The following is a 24,108-nucleotide window of genomic DNA, read 5'->3' as shown; positions in this document are numbered from 1 at the left end:
GCTTACCCTTGGATGATGAGTTGGGTGGAAGCAGGATAAATGACAGAATAAGGCAACAAGAATTCCGTTCAGTCTGCCTCCACCCTCCATGGTGTTAAACTGCAGATCGAAGAGACACTGTCTGCCTCTCCTGGGGCTTACCTTGACCTCTCGACTTTCCTCATCTAATGATCACACGAGTGGAATCAGTATTGCTGTTGTTCAGAGTAGTGTATCCTGGAGAAATGTGCTTACTGGAGAGGACGTGAAAAGGCACACAGTGGCTTTTAGCCTTGCCTCGTTCAGTATTTGCAGAAATGTTTCACAGTTTATGAGTAGCATTAACTATGAAATTTATGTCCATCAGCTGTGTAGTTATGACAGCTTCTTTGCTCTGGTTGTATAGTGAAGTTGCAGATGTTCACCCATTGCTTATCAGGCACACAAGAATATATAATTCCTTTATTTTCTATCACTAGTAATCTTCCTCACAAGTCCTCTACCTTTGCAGGGAGTGAGGGGCTCAGGTGGAGAAACTTACGGGTAAACACACAAGACCTTGGCCTCTTTGGGCTTAAATAGTCTCTTTCAGGTAACACAGTGTGTCAGATTTCTTCCCCTGTCCCCAGCTTCCAGTGAAGTGTGGGGGCTGGGTGCTTGGTGAGAGGGGCCTCGAGAAATGGTGGTGAGACCTGCCCCAGGAGTGGGGTAGGGAGAAGGAGAACTCAGACTCGGGGCTGCCCTGGGAGCTCTTTGCTGGTGGGCCCTGGACAGGTGACTGCCGTCTGCTGAGTCTTGCTGTGGGTTTTGAAGACATGGAGTGGTGGCTGCCCCACAGTTCCTAGTCTTTGCCTGCAGTCAGACATCCACTCATCATCCCACTGGATTCCTGCCGTGCTGCCCTGGGATCATCTCTGCAGCCACTAGCTCCCATTGAGGAACGCCGTGTCCCTGGTGGTGGGCTTTAGCAGACGCCCATAGCTCCCCTGACTTGTGTCCCAGGAACACACTTCCGAGCATTTTCTCCAGTCTTCCTCCATTACCGTCCCGTGCTCCCCCCACCCCCACACACACACACTTGTCCCCAAGGGTCAAGCAGAAGAGAAAACAGCTGAGGCTGAAACCTCATTTTCATGAGTGTCTGGTGAGAGAATTAAGTGATAGTGAGGGAATTGTTGGGGATCATATGTGAGTCCTTCAAAAAGTTTATGGAAAATGCAGAGTGTAAGCAAACTAGACATGGATTTCAAAAGTTGTGTTTTTTTTTTTACACCCGAATAAACTGACCTTTTAATTCCATTTTCCATGAAGTTTTTTGAAGTACCCTTGTATATCTGGGCTATGCTGCACGTTTATTTTGAAACTTGAATGAACTTAATTATCCCTTTGTTAGGTTGTCTGCTTGAGACTTCAAAGTAATAGTGTTATTGTGTTTTTTGGTTTTTTTTCTTGCCTCTCATGTATTAGGGAAGAACCATCAGTGAGTGAAAAGAAAGAACTGGTAGCACTTTCTATTTTAAATTATCTTTGTTTTTTTGCTTTCAATTGCTTTTATGTTATTTATTTAGAAATTGAGTTTTTTCTCTCAAGAATATTCATGTTGAGTTTTTTTTCATCTTCTGAATGATGACTTGATGAAGTTAGTCATTTATTATTAACCAAAAATGACAAACTTTGCAAAGTTTGAATGGACTTTTGATCCTCAACACCAAAGAATTTTGCCTAATTAAAGCCTCTGTTTAATTAAGATAACAATGCATAGTCCTTCATTAAAATGAACACAAAAAAAGTTCTTCCTTGGTCCTTGGAGAGGATATTATATGCAAGGCCTGTTGTGTGGGTTGCAAAATGTCACTGGCATTTATTTGCATTACGTGTCTAATTGCAGTAAATGTAGCATGTCCAGATAGGTTTAGAGTTGGAAGGCTGTTTGTTACTCACTGGAAATCACTTGAAACCGCAGTACCCAGAGGCAGCTGTTCACAGGTCCTTCACCTCTCCCCAGAGACGGCTCGGAAGACTCTGTGGTTGGACCTGTCTCTCATGGCTGGAGCAGTAAACATGACAGGTTGTTTGGGAGCCATCTGTTTCAAGTGGCTGCTGCTTTGTATGCAGCCATGAACTTGAGATCAGTTTTCCGTCTTCCTTCATGGTAACGGTCTTATTTGGTGTCACAACAGGTGGAAGTTGATGGGTCGAAAATAAATGTGACCAGTACGTGGAACCTGGCTTCGCCCTTGTTGTCTGTCAACGTTGACGGCACTGAGAGGACTGTACAGGTAAATTTCCAAAGACTTACTCACAAGGCTTTGTCAGGTTCACAATCCCTATCAGTCCCTGTGTGCCCCAGACGTACAGACATCATAAAGAAAAGCTATGTTATTCATCGTGTCTATATTCTACTTGAAAACATTTCTCCTGCATCTTAGAGGATATTGGATTAAGTCTTAATAAAGATAAGTGCCTCATTTTTAACTTTCAGGCAATCTAAGAAGATTATTATGTTCTGCTTTGTTGTAAATAAAGAATCCTGCATGTTTTTCTAAAAATATGAGAAGATTGACAGTTTTCTTTGCCACTGTGCATTTTTAGTTGTAAGATGCAGTTTTCTTCGTTACCTTCCTTTGCTGTATGGTATTAGGTTGGCAGAAACATGAGACATTCAGGTTAACTTTCCATAGCAACCTAATGCCTTTCAGAAATCCAGTTATCTTAACTTGTTAACCTTTCTTTCCCTCTTCCCCCCAATATAAAATGTCTTTGATTGACAAGATACCTGGAAATCTAAAGTTGATAGACTGTTCTTTGTAATCTGTGACCTCCATTGTAAAGTTCAAAGCCATAAAAAGAGATTCTGCTAAAATTCCTTCACTTCACCTCATTGGTGAGGTTTCGGTACCAGGAAAAAAAAGGGGGGGGGGGGAGGGATGAGGGGAGAAACTTGAGGCTATATCACACAAATAAAAATTATCACATTAAATGCTCATTTTATTTTTTTCTTTTGCATTCTCTTAATTTAACATGGAAACTGATTTTTAAAACTAGAGAAATAGGGCCATTGTGGCTTGGTAAGTAAAACCACTGCCTGTGACGCCAGCATCCCATGTGGGTGCGGTTTGTGTCCTGGCTATCGACTTCCATTCCAGCTCCCTGCTAATGGCCTAGGAAAAGCAGTGGAAGATAGCCTAAGTACTTGGGCCCCTGCCACCCATGTGGGAGACCTGGATGAAGCTCTTGGCTCCTGGCCCAGCCCTGGCTGTTGTGACCAACTCAGGAATGAACCAGCAGATGGAAGATCTCTCTGTCTCTATCTGCCTCTCTCTCTGTCTGTCTCTCTGTCTCTGTCTCTCTCTGTAAATCTGACTTTCAAAAAATAAATAAATATTGAAAAACTTACACTTTTTGTATTTGGCACATATTCAAGAACAAATAAAAGTGGCTCAGACTTTAAAAAAGAAGAAAAAAAAAAAAGCTGGAAAAGTCCCAGACACACACACTACTCCATTCCCAGGGTACACCTGCGCCTGAGGGGATTGGAGGGCAGAGGATTCCAGCATGTGCAGCAGATATTTGATGACTGAAGTCATTTCCCAGGCAGGCTCATTTTGTTTCATTCTCTCTCTGCTTCTAGGAAGCCTCGCACTCTCCTAGGGTAGGTATCATGCATAGCAGGTGAAGTGGTCACTTGGGGCATCCTCATCCCATATCAGAGTGCCTGGTGCAAGGATGGACTATTGTGCTTCTGATCCAGCTTTCTGCTAATGTGTCCGGGAGCCAGTGGATGATGGTCCAAGTACATGGGTTCCTGCCACCCACATGGGATACCCAGATGGGGTGCCTGGCTCCTGACCTGTGCTTGACTCAGCCCTGACTGTTGTAGGCATCTGGGGAATGAACCAGTGGATGGCATATACCTCTCTGTGTGTCTCTCTGCCTTTCAACTAAATAAAATAAATGCTGAAAAAAAAAAAAGAAAATGAAATTTTGATCTCTCAGTAATGAGCCCTTTATTCTGAATATGGTTTTGTGATTTGCCACCACCATGTATAACATTTTTAAAAGATTTATTTATTTATTTACTATTTGAAAGTCAGTGTTACATAGAGAAGGAGAAGCAGAGAGAGATGTCTTCCATCAACTGGTTCACTCCCCAGATGGCTGCAATGACCAGAGCTGTGCTGATCCGAAGCCAGGAGATTCTTCTGGGTCTCTCATGTGGGTGCAGGAGCTCAAGGGCTTGGGCCATCTTCCACTGCTTTCCCAGGCCATAGCTGGATCGGAAGTGGAGCAGCCAGGTCTCAAAATCAACGCCCATATGGGATGCCAGCATCGCAGGCATTGGGTTTACCTGCCATGCCATAGTGCCGGCCCCCACGTATAACATTTGATTCTCATATCTTCTTTTAACTCTATATCCTATCCTGCATTTTCACTTGATCTTAGCCAAAAGGCTGAGAAGCCATCTATCCTGTATTTTCTAACTTCATAACTGTATAAATTATGAGCTGGGACTCTTGGACACCCTTGAAAGGAATACCACTATACAATTTCCCATCTCTTAGATTTGTTTATTATTATGTCTTCAAAAACTGTGCTTTTTGTTACACTTGTTTATGGTCAATAGTATGTACCGTGTGCGAGGTATGTCTGGCACAGATATTGCTGTGTTTTGGTCAGGAGGATGGAGTATGACTTCTTAGTAGCATGAAGAGAGAGAGACAAAGTCATACTACCCAAATTTTTGCATCATGATACTTTCAGCTTCCTTTTCACTGACTGCAGGTGGATGTCATGATGGCACTTTTCCATGTGGCATTTGTAGCTAAATTAATACTGTATGTGTGTTTAGAATAATTGCTAGAAATATTTTCCGTAGTGTAGGAATAATGTTCAGTAAATCTCTTTTTTTAAAAAAATTATTTTCATTTTATTTGAGACAGAGGTTTTTTTGTTTTGTTTTGTTTTGTTTTTTGGACAGGTAGAGTTATAGACAGAGAGAGAGAGAGACAGAAAGGTAGGTCTTCCTTCCTTTGGTTCACTCCCCAAATGGCCGCTATGGCCGGCGCTGTGCCGATCTGAAGCCAGGAGCCAGGTGCTTCCTCCTGGTCTCCCATACGGGTGCAGGCCCAAGCACTTGGGCCATCCTCCACTGCTCTCCCGGGCCACAGCAGAGAGCTGGACTGGAAGAGGAGCAACCGGGTCTAGAACCTGGTGCCCATATGGGATGCTGGTGCCACAGGCAGAGGATTAACCAAGTGAGCCACAGTGCTGGCCCCGAGACAGAGTTTTTTTTAATCTGCTGGTTTACCCCCCAGATGCCCACAACAGCTGGAACTGGGCCAGGTTGAAGCCAGGAACTAGAAACTCAATTGAGTCTCCCTTGTGGCTGGCAGGAACTCAAGGACTTGAGCCATCACCTGCCACATCTCCCAGGGAGTGTATCAGCAGGAAGCTGGGACTCCACCCCAGACACTGATATGGGATGCTGCTGTCACAGCTGGCGTCTTAAGTGCCATGCCAAATGCCCGCCCCAGCCAGTATCTTTTCATTCTTGTAAATTCTTTTCTTCAGAAATACATTAATGTGTCTGGAATAAATGACACGTAAGGCAGTGCCCTTGATTTTTTTGGAAGAGGTAACTTCATCAAGTTAATGCTCTCTAAGTAGTTATTTCCTTCTAATAAAAACGTTACTCCTGGGACAAGCGCTGTGGTGTAGCATGTAAAGCTGTCACCTGCAGTGCCGGCATCCCATATGGGCGCCTGTTCGAGATTTGGCTGCTCCGCTCTGCTATGGCCTGGGAAGCAATGGAAGATGGTCCAAGTCCTTGGGCCCCTGCCCCCATGTGGGAGATCAGAAGAAGCTCCTGGCTCTTGGCTTCAGATTGGCGAAGCACCTGCCATTGTGGCCAATTGGGGAATGAACCAGTGGGTGGAAGACCTCCCTACCCTCCCTCCCTCCCTCTCTCCCTCTCTCTTTGTGTGTAACTCTAACTTTCAAATAAATAACTAAATCTTTAAAAAAAAAATAAATACAGCCTTTCAAAAAAAAGTTACCCCATGAGGGGGAATGTTTTATTTACTTCCTACAGGCATTCAGTGTTGACTGTTTCCAAAGTACAATATGGTATCTGTGAATTCATAACAATTCTAGTGATAATAAGTGCAATGCCTACTATGCCTCAGATTCGGTTTAATGACAGTACATGTGTTAAGTCCTTTCATCTTCACAGCAACATGTGATATGGGTACTGTTACATATGCTTCAGTAAATCAGGCAACTGAGCCTCAGAGGTCAAACTGCTGGTAAGAGGTGGAGTCAGGATTTTGAGCAAAGCGGCTTTGCTCTGGGTTCTGTGCTATTAAAGAGCGTTACACTGTGTTGAGACAAGCCAGGTGACTTCCCTGTGGTCACTAAGCTAGGTAGAAGCTGAGCAGAAACTTTAACCTGGCGGCCTGATTCCAGAGTGTGTGCATGTCTGCGCTCTGCTGTAGGCCTTTTCCGTTTTTCCCATCGGAGTTTTTTGAATAACACTTCCCCTGTCATTCGTGCTTTAGACCAGTGTTGCACAAACTTTCATGTGCGTTCAGCATCAGTGGGATTTGTTGAAGCACAGATCATTGGCCTCACCTGCAGAGTCCTCTCTGGTTGTAGGTCTGGGCCAGATCTCTCCAGCTAATACTGATGCTGCCGGTCTGGGTTGCAGCATTTTTGCTGCCACAGAATACACTGGGGAGGGATGATCCAAAGTGAGCCAGGTAGGAGCCGAATCATGCAGAGCCTTGTTAATTGCACAGCATGGACTCTGTGTTGGGGCCTGTGGGGACCCGTGCAAGAGCTTTCATCAGGGAAGTGATGGCATAACCAGAATTGCAGCTTACTTACAGAGAGCGACAATTTTTGGTTGCATTGTGGATAGTGGATGGAAGAAGGATAGAGGTGGGAAACAAAGGGAGAAGTTGGCAGGTAGTAGAGAAGCTCTGGCCACCTTGCTTGCCTTTTAAGAACTTTTGGCCCATTGTTCCCTTTTTTTTTTTTTTTAAGATTTATTTATTTATTTAGAAGGCAGAGTTACAGAGGAACAGAGGGAGAGGCAGAGGCAGAGAGAGAAAGGTCCTTCATCTGCTGGTTCACTCCCCAGATGGCCACAACAGTTGGAGCTGGGCCAATCTGAAGCCAGGAGCTTCTTCTGGGTCTCCCATGAGGGTGCAGGGACCCAAGGACTTAGGCCATCCTCCACTGCTTTCTCAGGCCTGATACAGCAGGGAGCTGGATCAGAAGTGGAGCAACTGCATCTCGAACCAGCACCCATATGGGATGCTGGCACTGCAGGTGGCGGCTTTACCCGCTACACCACAGCACCAACCCCATTGTTCTCTTTTATTTTTCATTTATCTCTGGGGAACTCTTAGCCACTTAAAATGGTAAGGGGTATCAGGCAAAGGTATCAGATGATGTTTGGAAAAGCGTGTTTGTGAAATGGGAGGTGGTTTGGAAAGCACACATATAAAGTGTTGGAGGAGCCGGGTGGTGAGCACTGGGAGGTTAAAGTGCCTTTGCTACCCCATCAACAATGGTGGCATCACTGGAGCTTATGGCAGAGGAAAGCAGCATCTAGGAAAACACTCTTGGGGAAGGTTCATGAGTCCTTGGAATACAAGAGGGGTTGAGGTACTTAAAGGGGAGATCAGGAAGAGAGTCACTGAGAAAGAACCAATCCTGTTACTTCACTTAGGAGGTCAGTCAATCCTACTTGAGAGTACTGGCCCTGTAAGAAAAAAGGAGATTGAATTTGAGAGTGGTTGATGATGAGAACTAATTTTTTTAAAGATTTTTTATTTATTTGGAAGGCAGAGTTACAAAGAGAGGAGGAGAGACAGAGAGAGAGAAAGATTTTCCGTTTGCTGGTTCACTCCCCAGATGGCCTCAACAGTGGCCAGGGCTGGGCCAGGCCCAAGCCAGGAGCCCAGAGCTACTTCTGGGCGCCTACATGGGTACAGGGGTCCAAAGACTTGGGACAGCTTCCTCTGCCTTCCCTGGGACGTTAGCAGGGAGCTGGATGAGAAGTGCTGCAGCCATGTCTTGAAGCAGCGCCCCTATGGAATGCCGGTGTTGGAGAGGCTCAACATGCTACACCACAGCACCGGCCCCCAGTGGTGAGAACTGGACACAGTGTGCTGGGCACTCTGTGTGTATGATGGGTACGATAAGTAACACAAAACCCTGTCTCCAACAAATCTAATCCTGCTTTGGCTGCCTATTTGTTTTTTCAATGTGAGTTTTTATCAGCCTTGCTTGTCATCCTAGGTAGTGATCCCCTAAGGCAACTTTTGGAAATTGAGTCCTCCTTGGTTTTTCACACTGAGCTGTAAATGGTCTACCAACCTCTGAAAGCGGGGAGGGGAATAAGAAAGGATAGAAATTCATAATTCCATGCCAGTTTGAGCTTTAGTCCATTGCTTTTTTTATTAGCATTCCCCGCCAGTGCTATTTTGTGCCCTTTACAGGAGTTTTACAAATTGTGGGAGAATATGTATAACCTAAAATTTACATGTAGCCATCTTCCCAACTGAAACTCTCTACCAATGAAGCAGTAACTCTGCACCCCCTCCTTTCTGTTTCCTGTTCCTGTGAATTTGACTACTGTAGGAACTTCCTCCAAGTGAAGTCATGCAGTATTTGTTTACTTACGTCTGGATTATTCCATTTAGCGTAATATCTTCAAGGCTCATCCATGGTGTAGCATGTGACAGGACTTCCTTCTGAGGGCAGAATAATATTCCATTTCATGGATGCTCCACATATGTTCATCCATTCACCCACTGACAGACATTTGGGCTATTTCTGCCTTTTGCCTTTTGTGAGTTTAGCTGTCATAAATGTGAATGTACAAATATTTGAGTCCCTGTTTCCATTCTTGTGGCTGGATCCCCAGAAGATACTTGGATCATGCATTAGTTCTCTGTTTAATTTTGGGGGGAACAGCCATGTTGTTTTCCACAGCAGCTGTACTGTTCTATGTGCCCACCAGCAAAGATGACAGTTTCTCTACATCTTCGTCAACACGTGCTATTTTCCGTTTTTCAGTAACCACCATTCCAGTGGGTTTCAAGTGGGATCGCATTATGCAGCATATATATCTAAATGATGACTGAGGAAGAGTTTGGAGTGCTTCTAACTACTTGTCCTTAATGTATTGGTGGCTATGGAACGAGTTCACTGTGTAAATTGCACTTTTTCATTGTAAGAAGCAACAACTTTCCTGCAGATGCTTTTTCAAACCTAGTCTCTCAACTTGTTCTCTCCTTGATCTGTATAAAAATCACATACAGTTCTTGGGGAGGGAGTCGTGGCACAGCAGGTTAAGCCACCTCCTGAAATGCCAGTGTCCCTTATGAGTGCTGGTTCCAGTCTCAGCTGTTCCACTTCCAGTGCAGCTCCCTGCGAATGCTCCTGGGAAAGCAGCAGATGAGGGCCCAAGTACTTGGGTCCCTGTCACTCACGTCGAGGGTGGAGTTCCTGGCTCCTGCTTCTGCGTTGCTCAGTTCCAGGCATTATGATCGTGTGGGTTGTGAAACAATGGATGGAAGGTTCTCTCTCTCTCTGTCTCGCTGTCTGTCTCTATCTCCTATCTCTCCTCGATCTCTCTAGAATTCTGCCTTTCAAGTAAATAAAATAGATCTTAAAAAAAAAAAAAACAAAAACGGCACACAGTTCTCACAGACCCTGCTGTTGCTGCCAGGTAATAAATACCTGGTATTCTGTTTGGGAAAAGTGGGTTTAAAAGTCTGGTTCACTGTAGTATCCCAAGCAGTGACACCTCTCCTCCCTGACCTCACTTTGACCTCCACCTGAGCGACCTTTGCTGGGGAAGAGGAGAGCGTTGCTTGCTTTATTCCCGATCGCACTTGTCACTGCTCACCGAGGTCTCTCAGAAGTTGCAGTAAGCTGCAAAGATGAGAAGTTGGTGGCAGTAGAAACAGGGTGACTGGGCAGCTGTCATCTGGCGTGCGTGCTTTTGGAGCAGAGCGTGTCCAAAGTAGGCTGGTAGCTTCCGGACATTGGTGTAGATGGGACATTCCTGCTATGTCTTTCCAGTTGGCTTCAGCCTCCTAGGAGACCCCTGGGTTGACTTAGGTTGAGCAGGGATCTGGCTGGCTTCTCTTCTGCACAACCCACAAGCAATACTTAGAAGTCTTTGCCTCAGCAAACCCACAAAGAACAGACCTGTCCCCTGGCTCTGTCACCATCTGAGGCTTGCAGATCTGCCCTGGGCTCCCACAGGCCACAGGAAAGATGTGAAAAGGAAGTCACTTCCACTTAGTTCGCGTGTTCAGCCTGATTCTCAGCCTAGCAAGTCGACCTCCTCTAACTAATTTTAAGTGTTATATTCTCTTGAGCTGGAGGAGGACAGTTGCTGGCTTCATCGTTGCTTAGTGGGCTTTACTGGATGGCCTACCCACCATCTTATTTAAGAATGTGTGAATACTTAGCACCTATTTCTTTTTATCTTTTAATCCCTGGGATTATGTGAGAAGTAGCATTTGTTCATCTAGTAAGATGCTGAAATAGTTGGGAATGCAGCATACCTCTGCTGTAGCAATTAGCTTCCTATTGATCCAGTCATTTCCCTGGTTTTCCTTGGTAAACCTCAGGGCATCCAGATTATCCACTAATTTCCGTAAAAATAAAGTATATTTCGGCACATAGCTTCATTTGTATATGAATTTCATGGCTTACCAATTTCCTTTAATTGTTTTAGTTGCCTGTTTGCTGTCTGATTTGATTTTGAGTTCACACTGCCTTGTTGAGTTCCTAGCTCCAGTAAGGCATCCAGTAGCTAGATGGGAGGATGGATGAATGAGCAGTCGTCTTGCATTTTGGAATTTCAGAAATAAATATATTTTATTTATAATTTCATTTTAAGGAGACTTAGATTAGCCATGTTTGTAAGACAGCCTTCTTAGCTGTTTTACCAATTCTCTTCAGTTTCCGGCCTTCCCTCATTTGTGCTGTCTCCTACTACGCAGTGTGGCTAATGGATTGCCACAGGCGCAGAATCACCCTAGTGTCCGTGCGAGCAGAGAAGTGAGGGCCGAGGCCCTGCCTGCCGAGGTTTCCTTCCGGTCCACCCTGTGCCTTTCCTGTTTGCCTCCACTTGCTCTGGGCAGTACCTAAGAGGTTTTAGGCCAACAGTACCACCTATTGATAGGTGTGGATGGCTGCTGGTAGGTATGAAAAGGAGCCTGCCTCTGGCTAAGAGTGATCTCCTGCCCAGGGGTTTGTGCACGGCACTCTCTCTCCTGGTGTCGTTTGTATTCCTTGCTCAGCGAAGTCTGCGTTGCACAGACTCCTTCTCTGATACATCTGCCTAGCCTCTTATGTACTTTTTCTCTTCTGACTTCCAGAAAATCACACTGCTAGGAAAAATCCTAAACCTCGTTGATAACCATCGGTATAGAGCTAGTAATGCGTCTCTTTGAAAGGAAGGGAGGTCATATGTTTTGAAGTGAAATGATGCCAGTAAAGGACCAGGAACATAAACATTGAGTGGTCCTGGAAATAATTAAAGGTCCTCTTTAGAATTCTCTCGTTTAATTTTTTTCCATTTATTAATTAAAACAACTCTTCCTTAAATACTCTAATTCAAGGACAATAAAAAAATAATAATTTGCTTATATTGTACATTTACCAGTAGTATTTTTCTGCCTTCTATAGAGTATGTCATTATTGATGTTTATTAAGTAGATCTTCATGATCTGACATGAGAACCTAACAGTCATTTCCCATATTTCTGATGTGGAAAGATGTATTCTAGTTTCCATGTTACCAGTTTCCGCTAGGACACTAGCATCCCGCACCTGAGTACCTGGTTTTTAACCTGACTCCTGACTCCAGCTTCCTAGTAATGCAGACCCTGGGGGCAATGGAGGTGACTCCAAAGTGGCTGTGTTCCTGGAGCCGCCCTTGGGAGACACCTGGAATGAGTTTGACTCCGGGCTGTGGCTCGGCCCAGTCCCAGCTGTTCTGGCATTTGGGAAGTGGACTAAGTGGATGAGAGCTCTTTCTTTCTGTCTCCCTACTTAGCCAATTAATTATTTATTGAATTTTAAAATTGTGGAATAAAACCGCCTTGATCAATATTAACCACATTGAAAAATAAGGAACAGAATTGATTTTAGTAATACGCTTAACCCATTGTACCTAATATGTTATCATTTCAACACAAAACAATACAGAGGATTACTGATATGGGACCAGAAACAGCAGTTTCTCTGCATGCATGCGGTCCAACAGTGTCTTAAGCAGCGGGACAGTTAAGTGGGATTAATGCTGTTGAACTAGGAAGTTGTGTTTAAGCAGAAATATGTATTGCACTATTTCAGTGTTTAAGTTAAAAATTAAAAGTAAATAAAAGTGAAGTGTAACTTCAGTCACATTTCAGGTTGCCATATGTGGCTGGCAGTTACTGAGTTAACTCCACAGGCAAACTTTTCATAAACCAGAGTGTCTGTGGATGGAAAAAACCCACAATCCATAGTGGTCTTTTTAGTATCCCCTCCATGTGTCAATCTTAGTTTTGGGATTTTTTTTTTATCATTTAACACTAGGAATGGAAAAATAAAATTCATTTTTAAACAGAATATAAATTCATCATCTAGTTAACAAGTTCAAAATTTAGAGCATTAATAGACAAGTGGAATTGCTTCCTGCCTGTGTCATAATTAAAACGATGAAACAAAACATAAAATGCTGATTTCTCTTCAGCTCGTATAAATCTCTTGCCTTAAAAACATAAGGTTTGCTATGTCCTGTACGTGTTGAATTCATGAATTCTAGAACCTTTGTAGTGTGATACATGCTAGGTGAATAGAACTTTTTTTGTTATTACTATGCTGTACTCTCTTTCTGTGAAATAATTTCTTTTAACCTTGAAAGAGGCTCTTCAGTTTTACTCTGAACAATTCAAATAGTTTTCCATTTTTCACAATGTAATTTGTCTACTGGGATTTAATATATTGTTTCTTGTTAGCATTTTACATACTAAATTTTCATTTTGCCTAGTCACGTTGTTTGAACATTTGCAAGCAGAGCGGACTAACTGCTACTGGCCTGTTTCTTTGTGTGGCATGATTTCTTCTATCCACCTGCTCACAGCAGGTTGTCTTCAGGCTTGAAGAGTAGCTAAATACTTTTGAAAATATCTTGAGATCCTTCTAAGGTCTAACAATTTATGCATTTGTGTTATGTGAAGCTATTCATGGTGTACCTTTGAAGACTTTTTTCTTTTGATTTCTCATATTCTCACTTAAATATTTCCAAGGGATGAGAAATTTATGAAAAATCAGGGTACAGAGCTGATTGCAGGATTGCTGCATTCTGTCCTGAATAGGTCATTGATAGGCAGCTAAGTGGAACTAATTTTCCATGTTAAAGCAGACAAATTTGGAATAGTGTCACATGAATCTCATGTTATTTGCTGAAAAGTCCCAGGTTAAATGGATTACTTGAGAAATATTGGGGTGCTAAATAGATTATATAACATGATAACTTAACATGCCTAGTGGGCCTGTGTGACGTAGAATATTACAGAATGACGCGAACGTGGTAGGGGAGGTGCTGTGGTGTTTGCTGACTCTCTGATTGTCTGGTGTATTTACAAATGCTCGTGACATGAGAATTTGAGTAGATTTTTAAAATTTCACCTTAACTTTCCTTTTTTGATGAAAAGAAATTGCTTTTTCATATCTTCTTAGAAAAAAGAAAGTTAAAAAATAAGTATTTCCTTATCTTTTTGAGATTAAAATTGCTCTTAAAACTTTTGATAACAAATTTCAGTTTTATTCCTAATATCTATGTACAGATGTGAAGATTAATATCTTAATTAGAAAATGGAAGCAAGGGGCTGACATTTTTGCCTGTACTTCATCAGTGCACATGCGCGCGCACAAACACACATTTGAAAATAATTTTCCTATGTTTTCAGTCATAAAATAAGTGTTCTCCATGTTTTAAACATGCTTCTCCCAACAGCCATCTCTCAGTAGCAATTATTTTGTACTGCATGCAGGTGATTCCTCTGGAGTCTATTTAGGATGCACAGAAGACATAACTTTAGAATAAGTAGAGGCTGGTAGTTTTTTTCTAAAGAAGTAGGAAGTGAAAGTAATTGTTAACCATTTCCTCTTCACATTTCTGAAAACTTCAGTCACAGTTACACATCTTAGAAACAAGCTCAGTAGCAGAACAGAAATAGCTCCTTTCAGAAATTTTCATCACAGCTTAACAGCTGGGATGTATTTACCACTGTAGTCTGAAGTACTAGTTCTGATGTAAGTTGCCTGCTTTTGTACTGTTGTCGTGGAAGCCTAGCAGTTCTTTGGTTTTGTCTTCTGTAGCATGTGCTTCTACAGTGTGGGGCAATGGGGAAAGGTGTTTCTGACCTTGCCCTTCAGGCTTCCTCCCCGTACACACCTCTTTGTCCTCTACTATCTGTTAACTAGAAAACCATGTTTTAGTGGCTGCCAAAGGAAGAGAACTTTGAAAAGTATAAACACTGATTGCAGTAAATGTGGAAAATAGTGCAAGCAGCTGCACTGGAGGCCGACACGACAAACACGTGGTAATGACCTGTAAGCATATTACCAAGTTGGAGATCAGTGAGGGGAAGAGAAAACTGTTGCCATTTGTTCCTCTTCTGTTCATGACAGTACTTTTAAAGGTGAAATTGCCTCTGATTTTATTATCCTGGGAAGATATGTTTGGAAACTTGATTTATTGTTTGGTGAATGTTTTTGCTTTTTTTTTTTTTTTTGTAAGTGAGCAACCTTGCTAAGTTTATATGCATTTGATTCAAATAAACGTTGAAATCAGCTTGTTAACAAAATCTTAATTGTAAAATATTCTTTTCTTTAAAGAAATATAAAGGAGTACATTTTGTAAATATTGGAACAGTCTATCAAAATAGGAAAAGGAGGGGCAGGCGCTGTGGCGCAGCGGGTTAACGCCCTGGCCTGAAGTGCTGGCATCTCTTATGGGCGCCGGTTCTAGTCCTGGCTGCTCCTCTTCTATTCCAGCTATCTGCTATGGCCTGGGATAGCAGTAGAAGATGGCCCAAGTCCTTGGGCCCCTGCACCCTCTTGGGAGACCCGGAGGAAGCTCCTGGCTCGTGGCTTCAGATTGGCGCAGCTCCGGCTGTTGCAGCCAATTGGGGAGTGAACCACCAGATGGAAGACCTCTCTCTCTCTTTCTCTGCCTCTCCTTTCTCTGTGTAACTCTGACTTTCAAATAAATAAATAAATATTTAGCCGGCGCCATGGCTCACTAGGCTAATCCCCTGCCTGCAGTGCTGGTACCCCAGGTTCTAGTCCCGGTTGGGGCTCCGGTTCTGTCCCGGTTGCTCCTCTTCCAGTCCAGCTCTCTGCTGTGGCCCGGGAGTGCAGTGGAGGATGGCCCAGGTCCTTGGGCCCTGCACCCACATGGGAGACCAGGAGGAAGCACCTGGCTACTGGCTTCAGATTGGCGCAGTGCGCTGGCCGTAGCGGCCGTTTGGGGGGTGAACCAATAGAAGGAAGACCTTTCTCTCTCTCTCTCACTGGCTAACTCTGCCTGTCAAAAAAAATAAAATAAATCTTTAAAAAAAAATAGGGAAACGAATTTTTTAATTGTGAATTTCCACTTAAAAATAGGATCAAGGAATAAAATATTTGGAGAAAATATTAATTAAAATTATTTTTATGTTCTTTTTAAAATATTTATTTATTTGAGAGGCAGAAAGACGAGATCTATCCACTGGTTCACTCCTTTAATACCCACGACAGCTGGAGATGGCCACACTGAAACTAGGAAACTGGAACTCAGCTTGTCATGTTGTCAGTTCATATTTGTTATGAAATGTGACAGACTCACTGTAGGTATCAAATAATTTTTGTGAATCATAAAACCTAATTGTCTAAGTTCTTGACTCTGGGAAAAGTATATATTCCTCTTAGGAAAGATAGACATAATAAACAATTTTTTTTAAAGATTTTATGTATTTGAGAGATAGAGTTATAGGCAGACAGAGGGAGAGACAGAGAGAGAGAGAGGTCTTCCATCCGCTGGTTCACTCCGCTCGTGATTGCAACAGCCAGAGCAAGGAGAGAGCTGGATCAGAAGAGGAGCAGCTAGGACATGAACCGCTGCCCATGTGGGATGTTAGCACCGCAGGCAGAGGCTCAGCTCACTACACCACAGCTGCAGCCCCATAATCCCAATTTCGAATTAAATTTCATTTCAGTGTTTTCTATCATGTCAGTCCTTATTGCCAAGATATGTCAAGTTTCGTCCCCTCTCTGCTTTCCTTCCTTCCTTCTCTATAAGTCGCATTAGTGTGGTAAAAATAACAAGGCTGGGACCCGTGCTGTGGTGCGGCGGGTTAAGCCGTCGTGGGCAACACCAGCATCCTATATTGGAGTGCATTCTGAGGTCCGGCTGCCCCGCTCCTGACGCAGCTCCCTGCCAGTGTGCCTGAGCAAGCAGCAGATGGCCCATGTGCTTGGCTTCCTCCACTGCCTGAGAGGCTCCTGGCTTCATTTTGACCCAGACCTGGCTCTTGTGGCCATTTGGAGAGTGGACCAGTAGGTGGAAGATAGATCTGTTTCTTCCCCTCTCCCCATCATTCTTCCTTTCAAATAAATAAATCTTTAACAAAAAAGAAGAAAGGTCGCTATATATGTAATTGTGACATGCTTTAAAATGTATGCCAAGTTAAAGGTGACTTAGCAGTTCTCGTACCTGTGGCTGCACATTCCTTTGTACAATTTAATTGTGTTTTAAGTGTAAAAGTCTGAGTCACTGGGGGCCAGTGCTGTGGTGCAGTGGGTTAGGCTGCAGCCTGTGACACCAGCATCCCCTGTGGGTGCCAGTTTGTGACCCCACTGCTCCACTCATATCTGGCTCTCTGGCAGTGTGCCTGGGAAGGTGGTGGAAGAAGATCCAAGTGCTTGGGCCCCTGATACTTACACGAGAGACCTGGATGGAGTTCTGGGCTCCTGGCTTCTGACTGTTCCAGACTGGCCATTTTGGCCATTTGGGCAGTGAACTAGTGGATGAAAGATCTGACTTGCTGTTTGTCACTCTTTCTCTCTAGCTCCGCCTTTCAAATAAATAAATAAATCTTTTTTTTTTTTTAATCTGAGTTCTTTTACCAATTTCCATTTTACATATTTCAGACTTCAGTTTCTTCTCCCAGGAAAAGATGTGATAATACTGCTGTGTAGAGACCACTTCATAGAAGGGAATGCCCAGTCTGTCCTAGGCAGGGATCCAAACGCCATAGATAAAACAGGGAACAAGACTTATTCTCGTGAGGGCTTGTAGTTATTAATCATGTGGCACATACCCCAATAACTTTGGTACTAAGAGGATGGGTGAAGTTGGATCATTGGGAGGAGAAGGTGATTGGAAGGGCAGCTTTAGCTGGGATACTGAGCAAGTCCTCTCTGGATAGCCAGTGTTGAGATGGGACCTGTGAGGAAAAGGGGCCAGCCACTCAGAAGTCAGGGAGAAAGCATAGGCAGATTATAGAGGCTCCGAGATAGGGCCAAGCTTGTTTGGTGGGCAAGTAAGTGGCTCAGCAGTTTAAGAAGCCATTTACGGGGGCTGGTGCTGTGGTGTAGCCTGTAAAGCTGCTGCCTGCAGGGCCGGCATCCCATATGGGTGCCGGTTCAGGTCCTGGCTGCTCCACTTCAGATCCAGCTCTTTGCTATGGCCCAGGAAAGCAGTAGATGGCCCAAGTGCTTGGGCTCCTGAGCCCACGTGGGAGACCTGGAGGAAGCTCCTGGCTCCTGGCTTCTGATCAGCCCAGCTCCAGCAGTTGCAGCCACTTGGGAGTGAACTAGCAGATGGAAGACCCCCCCTCCCCCATTTGAGAGAATGTGGTTCAAGTTCTAGCATCACTTCTGACCCAGCTTCCTGCTAATGCATACCCTTGGAGTCCTCAGGTGGTGGCCCAAGTGCTTGGTTGAGACCCTGTCACCCATGCAACATTGGGTTCTAGGCTCTTGGCTTCAGCCTGGCCCAGGCCAGGCTGTTGTGAGCATTTGGGAGAGTGAAACAGCAGATGGAAAAGCTCTCTCTTTCTCCTTCTCTTCTCCCCCCTCCCACTTTGAAATACAAAAGAACCTTTAAAAGCATGAGCAAGTAGGTGTGGAGTTGGGGTGGGGGGTGGGGCATGGATCTGGTTGGAAGAGTGCAGATGGAAAAGGGAAGAGGACCACAGACTGGATTGTAGGGCCTGCAGCAGGAGAAAATGAATGGAGAGCTGATGCCAGCAAAGGGTGCCAAGAAAGAGCTGCCACAATTCACAATAGCTAAGACCTGGAACCAACCCAAATGCCCATCAACAGTAGACTGGATAAAGAAATTATGGGACATGTACTCTATAGAATACTATACAGCAGTAAAAAACAATGAAACCCAGTCATTTGCAACAAGATGGAGGAATCTGAAAAACATCATGCTGTGAGTGAGTTAAGCCAGTCCCAAAGAGACAAATATCATTTGTTTTCCCTGATCGGAGGTGACAACTAACTGAGCACCAAAGGAGAAACTTGTTGAAGTGAAATGGACACTATAAGAAACAATGACCTGATCAGCTCTTGTCCTGACTGTTGATGTACAATATAATACTTTATCCTTTTTAGTATTTTTGTTGTTGTTGTTGTTGTTCTAGTACTAGTGGTTGAACTCTGTAATTAACACATAATTATCCTTAGGTGTTTAAATGTTAACTGAAAAGTAATCCCTGTTAAACATAAGAGTGGGAAAAAGAGAGGGAGGAGATGTACAATTTGGGACATGCTCAATCGGACTTGCCCCAAATGGTGGAGTTAGAAATGTGCCAGGGGATTCCAATACAATCCCATCAAGGTGGCATGTACCAACGCCATCTCACTAGTCCAAGTGATCAATCTCAGTTCACAATTGATGACTCTGATAGGTCTAAGACTCAAAGGGATCACACAAACAAGACTAGTGTCTGCTAATACTAACTGATAGAATCAAAAAGGGAGAGAAGGATCCAACATGGGAAGTGGGATACACAGCAGACTCATAGAATGGCAGATGTCCTAAATAGCACTCTGGCCTCAGAATCAGCCCTTAAGGCATTCGGATCTGGTTGAAGAGCCCATGAGAGTATTGTAGGCATGGAAAGCCAACACATCCTGGGAAAAAAAAAAAAAAGGCCTAAATGAAAGATCTCTGCGAGTGAGATCCCAGTGGAAAGAACGGGGCCATCAAAGAAGGAGGTACCTTTCTCTGAAGGGAGGAGAGAACTTCCACTTTGACTATGACCCTATCGGAATAAGATCAAAGTCGGTGAACCCTAAAGGCTTCCATAGCCTTGGCAACTCATGACTAGAGCCTAGGGAGATTACTGACGCCATAAACAAGAGTGTCAAATTGTTAAGTCAACAACAGGAGTCACTGTGTACTTACATCTCATGTGGGATCTGTCCTTAATGTGTTATCTAATGAGCAGTGATGCTATAACTAGTACTGAAACAGTATTTTTCACTTTATGTTTCTGTGTGGGTGCAAACTGATGAAATCTTTACTTAGTATATACTGAATCGATCTTCTGTATATAAAGATAATTGGAAATGAAAAAAAAAAAACCCTGGTGTTAAATTGGAAATTGCATAGAAAATTAATTAATTTTTAAAAAAATATCATGTAGGATCTCTGTCTTTAATGTGCTGTACACTGTTATTTAATGCTATAACTAGTACTCCAACAGTATTTTTCACTTGGTGTTGCTATTGTAAGACCCCTCGATTATGAGTCCTACAATACGGACCCCAGAAACACAGACTCCACTCCAATCGATGCAAAGGCAAGAGGAAAGTTTTTTTCATTTGCAAATGGACCGTCTCAGTAGCACCCACTAGTGCGGTGCGAAGAGAACGGCCCCGAACATCAGCTTTACAGGGTATTTAAAGCTCAAAACCACAGCATTAGCATACTTAATCGTGTTACAATTTCATTGGGTATGTTAATGGTTACTAGGGAAGGATTTTGGGTATGTTAATGGTTACTAGGGAAGGATTTTGGGTTGGGGGTAGTACAGGCTGTTCATGCTTTTCGGTTTTTCTTCTTTCCTTATCAGCTTGAGCAAGCAAGGGCGGGTACGGCAGTAAAACCTTGGTATGTCAAAACAGGATAAGGGTTGGGGACTCTCCGTCCTTCCTTATTCTAAAGATATCGCATGCAAGCTTAGCCAATTCGTACAGAAGCAAGAAAAATGCGGTTAGCCTTAGTTCCTCCATTTTGTCCCTCAGCCCTTTCACTATGTGGGGGCAAACTTTTGAAATCTTTGCTTAATATATACTGAACTGATCTTTTGTATATAAAGAGAATTGAAAATGAATCTTGATGTGAATGGAAGGGGAGAGGGAGCGGGAAAGGGGAGAGTTGTGGGTGGGAGGGAAGTTAGGGGGGGGGGGGCATTGTAATCCATAAGCTGTACTTTGGAAATTTACATTCATTAAATAAAAGTAAAAAAAAAAAAAAGAAAGAAAGAAAGAGCTGCCAGGGAAGTAGGAGAAAAGCCGGTGCCTGCGTTGGTCTGAACGCCAGCGGAGCATGTGTGTGAGAAAGGAAGTGTCTGCTGTTAGCGTGCTGATGGGCAAGGTGTTGACCAGCAGACACAGCGAGATCCAAGTCGTTGGTGACCTTGACGTGGTTCTCTTCAGGTGTTCTCCATTGCACTTATCTGTGCATCTGTTTTTCTAGTTCAGTCTTCATTTATGAAATCACTGTTTTTCTTATTTTTAATTCTTTCCTAAAGTTTGTCTCTTCGTTTCTCAGGAGATGTGTGTGGTTTCCTTAGATCTTGTAATGTATCTTGCATCATTCAGTTGTGGTTTTCATCTGTGGCGTGGACATGTCTTCTGGTTATGCAGTTCTTTTTTAAAATATTTATTTATTTGAAAGGCAAAAGGCAAAGTTAGGGAGGGAGAAAGAGAGAGAGATCTTCTATCTGCTGGTTCATCCCCTGAAATGGCCACAATGCCCAGGGCTGGGCCAGATTGAGGCCAGGAGCCTGGAACTCCATCAGCAACTCCCATGCAGGTGTCAGGAGCCCATCGTCCGCTGCTTTTCCAGGCTCATTAACAGTGACTTGAATCATAAGTGGAGCAACCAGTACTAGAACCAGTGCTCTGTGGAATGCCAGCATTGCAGGTGGTAGCTTAACTGATGCACCACAGTGCCAGCACCTATTCCATCATTTTTCTAGGGACATATTCTACACTTTCTCTTGTTTTTTATTATAGTAAGTTTGTCTGGATTTCAGCCTTGACTGTTTCTGTTGCTCATTTCTACTTGTAATTAGTTGTTCAGATTTTGTAGTTTCTGGGTTTTCTTTTTTTTAGTGTTTACAAGGGAGGTGGATATGGTGCAGGGGGACTTCTCTTCCTTTTGTTGCTGTTGCTGTTTTGGTGAAATGTTCAAAAATATAGTGGTTGTCTGAGGTACTTGACTCATTATTTAAAACCAGCTTTATGGCGATGTAACTTATATACTGTAAAATTCTGTGACTCTTTTTCTCTTCCCTTTTTATTTGTACCTTCTTTTATATATTTCTCTGTTGTTCCTTAGTGTTGAATTTGGAGTGGTGGTTTCTTTTCACCAAGGAGGGAGTTGTGTTGCGTGGCTTTAGAAGCCAAAGGAACTGTACTGTTCCCATCCTTTGGACCTTACTCCAGGTCCCCCGCCTTCCCCTGAGGCTGCACCTGCCAAACCTCTCTTCGTTTCAGTTGCAGTCCTCAAAGTGACCCTCACTCCGAGTCAGTGAGTGTCTTTGTTTATTTGGGATTCTTGGGCCCATTCAGTGCCCTGTTGCACAGTCTTGCACAATTGTCCCCGTTATTTGTATTTGGGGCATTGTGAGGATACTTTGTCACCTGGTTTTGTCTAGATATACTCTATGGGGTTCCATTTTTGCAATTCTGGTTCTCTGTTGTTGTTCCCAGAGATTAGGCAGGATTCCGATGATATACCATCACTGCCACCTTCCTGGAATCCAGGAGCCACTTCTAAATCAGAAGTGCTAGCACTCTGGGATGGCTAAGGCTGACGGAGGCAGTGAGCTGTGCTGCCTCCGCATGGGTCAGTCTGCGTCCCGTGAGTGTGCTTACTGCCGCATGGATGCTGCTGCGGCCAGCGCCCGCCTCACAGCCACGGGCGTGCTTTCACTGAGGTGTTTCTTCACCGCTCCGGCCAGCCCAGCGGGGGGAAGCTGGCATGCTAGCAGGTCACCTGGCCACAGTCTCTTCTTCTCCACTACCTCTTTCTCTGGTGTCTTCACAGCGACACCTCTAACTGTCCCCAGCCAGGACGTCTACTGCCAGACCATTGATGAATGAGACATGTTTGAGTCACTTGATCTCTCGTAGTTTGGGGAGACTGGAGAATTCCTGGTGAAGAGTGACCTTGCTCACGTTTCTGTAGCACTGACTTGTATGTTGTTGGCACTCAGGAGGAGGTGCAGACGTGTTCGTGTCCTTGTAGAGCTTTCTACTGTTAGGTGACCTCGGCTAAGTCCTGGCAGAGCTGTTCCATCCTGCACAGCCAGATGTGTTGCTGGCCAGTCTTGCTCTCTGGCTACAGTGAACACAAATTAGGTTTTTAAAAAATTCTTGTCTTTGTTTCGTCATCAATAAAACAAAATTAGTATTTCCTTTCAGGTCTGTTTGCCCTTCCAGTCCTAAGATCCTGTGAATGAGTCAGCCTAGATCTGCTGTTGTGTCTGGCCTCCTGCCTGGATACCTGCAGTGCTGCTTTCCCTGGAATCCTGCCCTGGCCTTCCCCACCCCTGTAGGTCCTCAACCTTACTTGAAATCATCAGTCCTTCTAGAACATAAACATGTCACAGCCCAGTTTTTAAGTACAGGGAATTGGTAAAGTATGAGCACTCTCTGCGAGACATGGCCTGGCTCTGTCCTTCCCTCCCTGTTTCCCTTGCTATGCTTCTGCCCTGCAGGCACCTCTGTCTCCAGCCACACTGAGCTACTCACCACCCCTTAAACTCACCATGCTTTCTTTTAATCTGAAATGTGAATAAGTTGTCTCATCAGCTGAAAGTTTCTCTTGCTTTTACCCCTTGGATAATTCCTGTTCACTTTTCAAAGTTATTTTTAATTGACAAAAATTGAAAATATTTATCATGTATAGTAGGTTATTTTGAAATATGTATACATTGTGGAAGGCTAAATCAAGCTAATTAGCATACAAATTACCTCACATGTTTATTTTTTATAACGAGAATGCTTAAAAGTCTACTCTCAACAATTTTCAAGAATGTAATGCCTTGTCATTAACTACAGTCACTGTGTCTTGGCTTTCTTCCTCTTAACTAACTGGAATTTTATATCCTTTTACCAGTTATCTCTCAATCTCCTGAACCTAAGCCACTGGTAACTGCACTTCTGTTCTCTATCTCTGTGAATTGAACTTTTAATCATTCTGTATGGAACTGAGATCATGTGCTGTTTGTCTTTCTGTTCCTGGCTCATTTCACGTGACATAATGTCCTCTGAGTTCATCCATTTTGTTGCAAACAACAGGATCGCCTTCCTTTTTTAAAGCAACATAGCATTCCATTGTGTATATTTACCAATTTTCTTTATCCATTCATTGATTAATGGACATGCAGGTTAATTTTGTTTCTTAGTTATCTTGAATCATGCTGCACTGAACAGCAGAATGAAGATGTTTCCTCAACATTCTGCTTGCATTTTCTCTGGAGATGTACCCAGTAGTGGGATTGCTGGATCATATGATAGTCCTAGTTTTTAGTTTGTGTGGAATCTCTATACTGTTCTCTATTAGGACTGTTTCCTGCTCATTTTAAAAACCCAGCTCTAGAGTGGGTGTTGACACAGTGGGGTATGTCACTGCTTGGGACATCCATGTTATGTGTCATAGTTCCAGTTGGCGTCCTGGCTCCTCTGCTTCCAACCTAGCAGCCTGCTAATGCATCCCAGGAGGCAGCAGGTAATGACTCAAGTGCTTCAGCCCCTGCCACCCCCGTGGAACACCCAGGTGGAGTTCCAGGCTCCTGGCTTCAGCCTGGTCCAGCCC

At 43.7% G+C, this 24,108-nt stretch overlaps 1 protein-coding gene across 1 annotated transcript in view; it reads left to right on the top strand.

Annotated features, from left to right (window-relative positions):
• PCCA (propionyl-CoA carboxylase subunit alpha) overlaps positions 1 to 24,108 on the top strand; it is a 433,859-nt gene that overhangs the window by 321,698 nt on the left and 88,053 nt on the right. Inside the window, exon 20 of the mRNA XM_062193969.1 lies at positions 2,160 to 2,258. Coding sequence (XP_062049953.1) covers positions 2,160 to 2,258 — 99 coding nt within the window. The remainder of the gene's footprint in view (positions 1 to 2,159; positions 2,259 to 24,108) is intronic.

This window comes from Lepus europaeus, chromosome 6 (assembly GCF_033115175.1).
Source record: "Lepus europaeus isolate LE1 chromosome 6, mLepTim1.pri, whole genome shotgun sequence".
NCBI classification, from domain to species: Eukaryota; Metazoa; Chordata; class Mammalia; order Lagomorpha; family Leporidae; genus Lepus; species Lepus europaeus.
This window is presented reverse-complemented; position numbering and strand designations above follow the sequence as displayed.